This window comes from Solanum tuberosum, unplaced genomic scaffold, assembly GCF_000226075.1.
Source record: "Solanum tuberosum cultivar DM 1-3 516 R44 unplaced genomic scaffold, SolTub_3.0 scf00360, whole genome shotgun sequence".
Classification (NCBI taxonomy): Eukaryota; Viridiplantae; Streptophyta; class Magnoliopsida; order Solanales; family Solanaceae; genus Solanum; species Solanum tuberosum.
Genome location: NW_006239282.1, coordinates 115,029 through 119,344, shown reverse-complemented (window position 1 = coordinate 119,344; position 4,316 = coordinate 115,029). Strand labels below are relative to the sequence as shown.

Genomic DNA, 4,316 nt, shown 5'->3' with positions numbered 1-4,316 from the left:
GGGGTATTAAAATCCCATTGATTTCACCCATTAATCTTTATTGGTTCTCTAGATAACCATTAGTTAGCAATTAACTGAGTAGGCAGCATTTGCCCATAGATTCCAAATATTTTCCTCTTTTTTTGGAATTTATAGAGTTGGAGTTGAAGATGGAGTTCCGTTGGTTATACCCTTTGCAAAGAATATTTGGAGTAACACTTAAATACAACTTCAAAAGTGAAAATGAGTAAGAAAATATGTTGTAAGTTGTTTTTCAAATTTGAAATACAATTTTAGAATTTGGAATTTTCATGGTCAGAAACTGATTTTCAAATAAAGTGAAAAATTATTCTGGAAAAATGAATAATTTTATGGCCAGAGGGGTCCCGAGTCTCTTTTTAACCACCAAAGTATTGCATGATCAATCATTGCAAATCCTATCTGAAAAATAGAAACTTGAGCATTCTAAGCATCACAAAGTCACAAAAAGATAAGAAACAATCAGTCAGAAAATATGTCAACACTTGAATAACCTCCAACAATTGTGCATAGTGGTGTCAAATCTACTTACACAACACCGTCAACAGTCAAGGAAGTTTCAGCAATATTTGTAGAAACAATAAACCGCCTACAATTTGGAGGTGGAGGACTGAAAACACGCACCTGTCCATCAACAGAAAATATTAAAAGGAGAAATGCTCAATACATAATTGTGACGAGAGAACAAAAGCAAAATACTGACAAATGCATATAGAATTTACAAGAGCAATAATAATGCAGCTACCGGAATTCAGCTTGGTAAACCACTTGTGGCTGAAGAAAAAGGAGGAGAAAACACTCATCTGAAGTTTTATCAAGAAGACGATCAATCAAATACATTATATGTTCTCTAAGCAAGTTCAACTCAACCACATATTCCACTTATGTTGTGTAGTCGCTATATAAACTATGCCACAACAACTATGAAAACCAAATTATTTATCACATATTTCAACAACAAAAAACTTCTTGTTGTCAATTGCATTTATCATTTTTCCTTACAAAAACTTATTTGCTGTCAACTGGTCATCAAATGGAGCGACTCAATCACAACTAAAAATGAAACAAACATGAAAACATTCCAGCACAGACAACTGCCACTATCCATTCTCGAAGCCAGATAGGACTATGACACACTAGTTCACCTTCAGTAAATTACTAAGTTTAAATACGAAATCTCTTGGGCACTCAGAAGGGTCAAGTCAAACACAACAGTAGATCATCTGAACTAACTAGATCAAGAAAATTCAGGCTGTCAGGGCAAGGAATTTAAGAAGGAAAACAACTTGCCTGCATCTCAGGTGGTAAGGATCCATGAAGAGGAAGGATTAAGGCATCCATACAAGAACCTTCTTCTAAACTTTGAACTCTCTCCTCCAACTTCAGTACCAACTTCTCTATGTCATCCTAAAATAAGATTCTCAATTTCACTTTCCAGGAAATAGTACATCTTCAACCATTTACTTTTTAGTGGAAGATACAGAAGGACAGCACTATATAGAAAAAGTATCAGACAGGAAATACATCCATAAAAACTCACCTGCCCTGTCAAAAATATTAAAATGTCCCCTTCTGGCTCCCGTACGTGAATATCTGTGCACCCAAATGAATTATCAGACCAAATTCAGAAAGGCAAGAAATTTTACACAGAAAAGGGAAGGTAAACATTTCAGATTTAAGTAAGAACAAGAAAGAAATGAAAGAACAAAATCAAGATTCAAACTTATAAAACAAACCGAAGATGCCATAGTTTTCATACCAATAGCTTTTCTTAAAGAAGCTTCGACATAGCTTTTAGGAGGCTCTGAGATGTGTACTATTTCCACGGGAAATAACTCTCCTGGTACAGTAAGGACGGGGCAGTCAGAGAAGAACCTAGATACCTTTCCACCATCAAGAGTTGCTGACGTGATCAAGACTTTCAAGTTTGAGTGACGCCATTTGATTAATCTTTTCATTAGACCTAGCAATATATCCCTGTGATTATTCCATAAGGAAAAATTCATCAACAGAGATGGGCAACACCATCTAAGCATAAACAATAGACGAAAGACTACGAAAATATAACAGTTGGATAGATCTCTAAGATGTCAAAATGAGATTAACACATAGAAGGGCATGGAAAGTGGATCTAACGTGTTCAAACTCCTCTCATGTGCTTCATCCAATATGATGACGGAATACTGATTCAGCTCCGGATTGAAAAGACTCTCACGAAGGAGCACTCCATCAGTAAGATACCTGCAGTTTGAATAATCTTCCAGTTAAATGTCTGAAAACCAATCAAGGAACAAAATAAATAGAAAGTGTCAATGGTAGTAATAGGTATTAATGATAATTCAGAACCACAAAAATACTTGATACGTGTTTTTTCCGAAGTTCTATCTTCAAATCTTATGGCATATCCGACTTCCTCTCCAATTCGAACATTTTGCTCTTGTGCAACTCGTCTGTCCATGAAAAGTTGAAGGAATTTATCAAAGAACGAACCGGAAAAAAGATTAAAATTTTCGAAGTATGAAGCAAAATAGGAGAACACCAAAATGTTGGTCTAACTACAGCACAAAGCAAATATATAAAACAGATGTTGAATAGCACTTTTTCAAGCTTCTATACCTATCAACAAGAGAGGATTCCGGTCAAGGCTAATGTGGCAATTTCCTTGACTGGTTTTCCAAACACTAACAAAAATTGTACTTATACAACTAAGTGTTTTTCCTCATTTACCCTTACCCAATTAAGCACTCTCAAACTTCTGAAGTCATGTAAAGGGTGTCAAATTTTCCTCATCTAACATAAAGAAAGTCCCTACTAATACATACTAAACACTTGCAATCATAATCCTCAATAACTCTCTTGTTTAAAGGAACCAAAAATCTCAGATTAGCTTAATTTTTACTATTATATGACCCTGTTTCCCCTTCTCCCATCTCCATTGAAATGTCTTCTGTTTAGCGATTTCCTTCAGCAAATGATAACCTAGTCAGTCTCATCGTTCTGAGATTCATTACCCAATTCATCTTATCCTCACGCATAAAGACAAGCCAAACAATGTCACATCCCGTTCCATAAATGAGAAATAAATTAATGAAATTCTTGATCAATAATTTGGAAATCAAATGTCAAATCCAAGCATGGACAAAACTAGTGAATGATACAATCTTATTTCCAGGAAATTATGAAGCACAATCAGTTCGAAAAAATCCAGCCAAGTTCAGGGAGTTCACTTCCAAGAGGTCTAAGTTGATGACAATAATTCTAAACAGAAGTTCAGGAACAACAATGTGATATTTATGTATTCAATGAAATGAAATTATGTTGCAAGCATAGAAATATACAGGTTATAGCTCATCCCTGGACTAACTAACAAGTGCTTGTAACTAACTCTTTTTTTTCTTGGACAACCGTGGTGTTAGGGCCAGCTATAACTAGCTCCGTTAACTACTCTAACTAACCCTGAGACATCGGTATAGCTTCCACAACTTGCCCAACTGTACTAACTACTTCTGCAACTTTGAACTGAGTTTTGCATAGATATGCATAAGCAAATAGGGAAAAAACTAACTTTTCTGGTTATATAGGTGAATGAACCGAGGTTCATTCACTTCTTGACTCAAATTTCATTGTCCCGCACGCATACAATGAAAATTTTGAACTCAAACAAATAAATGGATAAGTAAACGACAATTGGGGTAGTTGTGAGATATAATTGAGCAGAAAAAAGTAGTATAATGTGAAGGATTACCTAGAAACAGAAACAGCAGCAACACGACGAGGCTGAGTAACAGCGATGATTCCAGATTTAGCATAACCCCTTCGGTAAAGTATTTGTGGAAGTTGTGTACTTTTACCAGAACCAGTCTCACCAATAACAACTACTACTGGGTTTTCCTTCACTGTTTCTACGATTTTCTCCTCAAATCGTACTATAGGTAAATCCCCCATTGATTGATTCAAACCCTCACTTTACACCACTTCTCTATTCTTTGGAAACCCAAACTTTGTTCCTCCCAAACTTGCACTTTGTTGGGAAGGTTGTTGCTACTTTTTTTTCTTTTCTATGGAGAATGGCGGGCTTGTTTGGATTGGCTTTATATGTTAGGATTTCTAACTTTTAACTTTTGACTTATTTTTATTATTTTAATTTTAAAATAAGTGCTTATAAGAATTTTTTAACTTTATTCAAATACTTCAAAATTGCTTAAAAAATATTTTTGTTTAAAAGCACTTAAAATAAGTCAATCTAAACGGGCACTATTTTTGTTATTTTGACTTTAAAATAAGTATTTATAAGTATT

The 4,316-nt window shown here is 34.8% G+C and overlaps 1 protein-coding gene across 3 annotated transcripts in view; it reads right to left on the bottom strand.

Moving 5' to 3' along the window:
• The window catches only part of LOC102578166 (probable pre-mRNA-splicing factor ATP-dependent RNA helicase), a 30,784-nt gene extending 26,721 nt beyond the window's left edge, over positions 1-4,063 (bottom strand). For 2 of the 3 annotated variants that reach the window (XM_006361488.2, XM_015315336.1), the window contains exons 1-7: positions 3,764-4,063; positions 2,376-2,468; positions 2,155-2,259; positions 1,778-1,995; positions 1,559-1,611; positions 1,309-1,425; positions 551-642 (exon numbers count right to left, since the gene is read on the bottom strand). In XM_006361488.2, coding sequence (XP_006361550.1) covers positions 551-642; positions 1,309-1,425; positions 1,559-1,611; positions 1,778-1,995; positions 2,155-2,259; positions 2,376-2,468; positions 3,764-3,963 — 878 coding nt within the window. In that variant the 5' untranslated portion in view covers positions 3,964-4,063. Of the gene's footprint in view, positions 1-550; positions 643-1,308; positions 1,426-1,558; positions 1,612-1,777; positions 1,996-2,154; positions 2,260-2,375; positions 2,469-3,763 lie in introns of those variants that run through there. The other variant, XM_015315337.1, reaches the window with a different exon arrangement.
• Between the last annotated feature and the right edge of the window lie 253 nt (positions 4,064-4,316).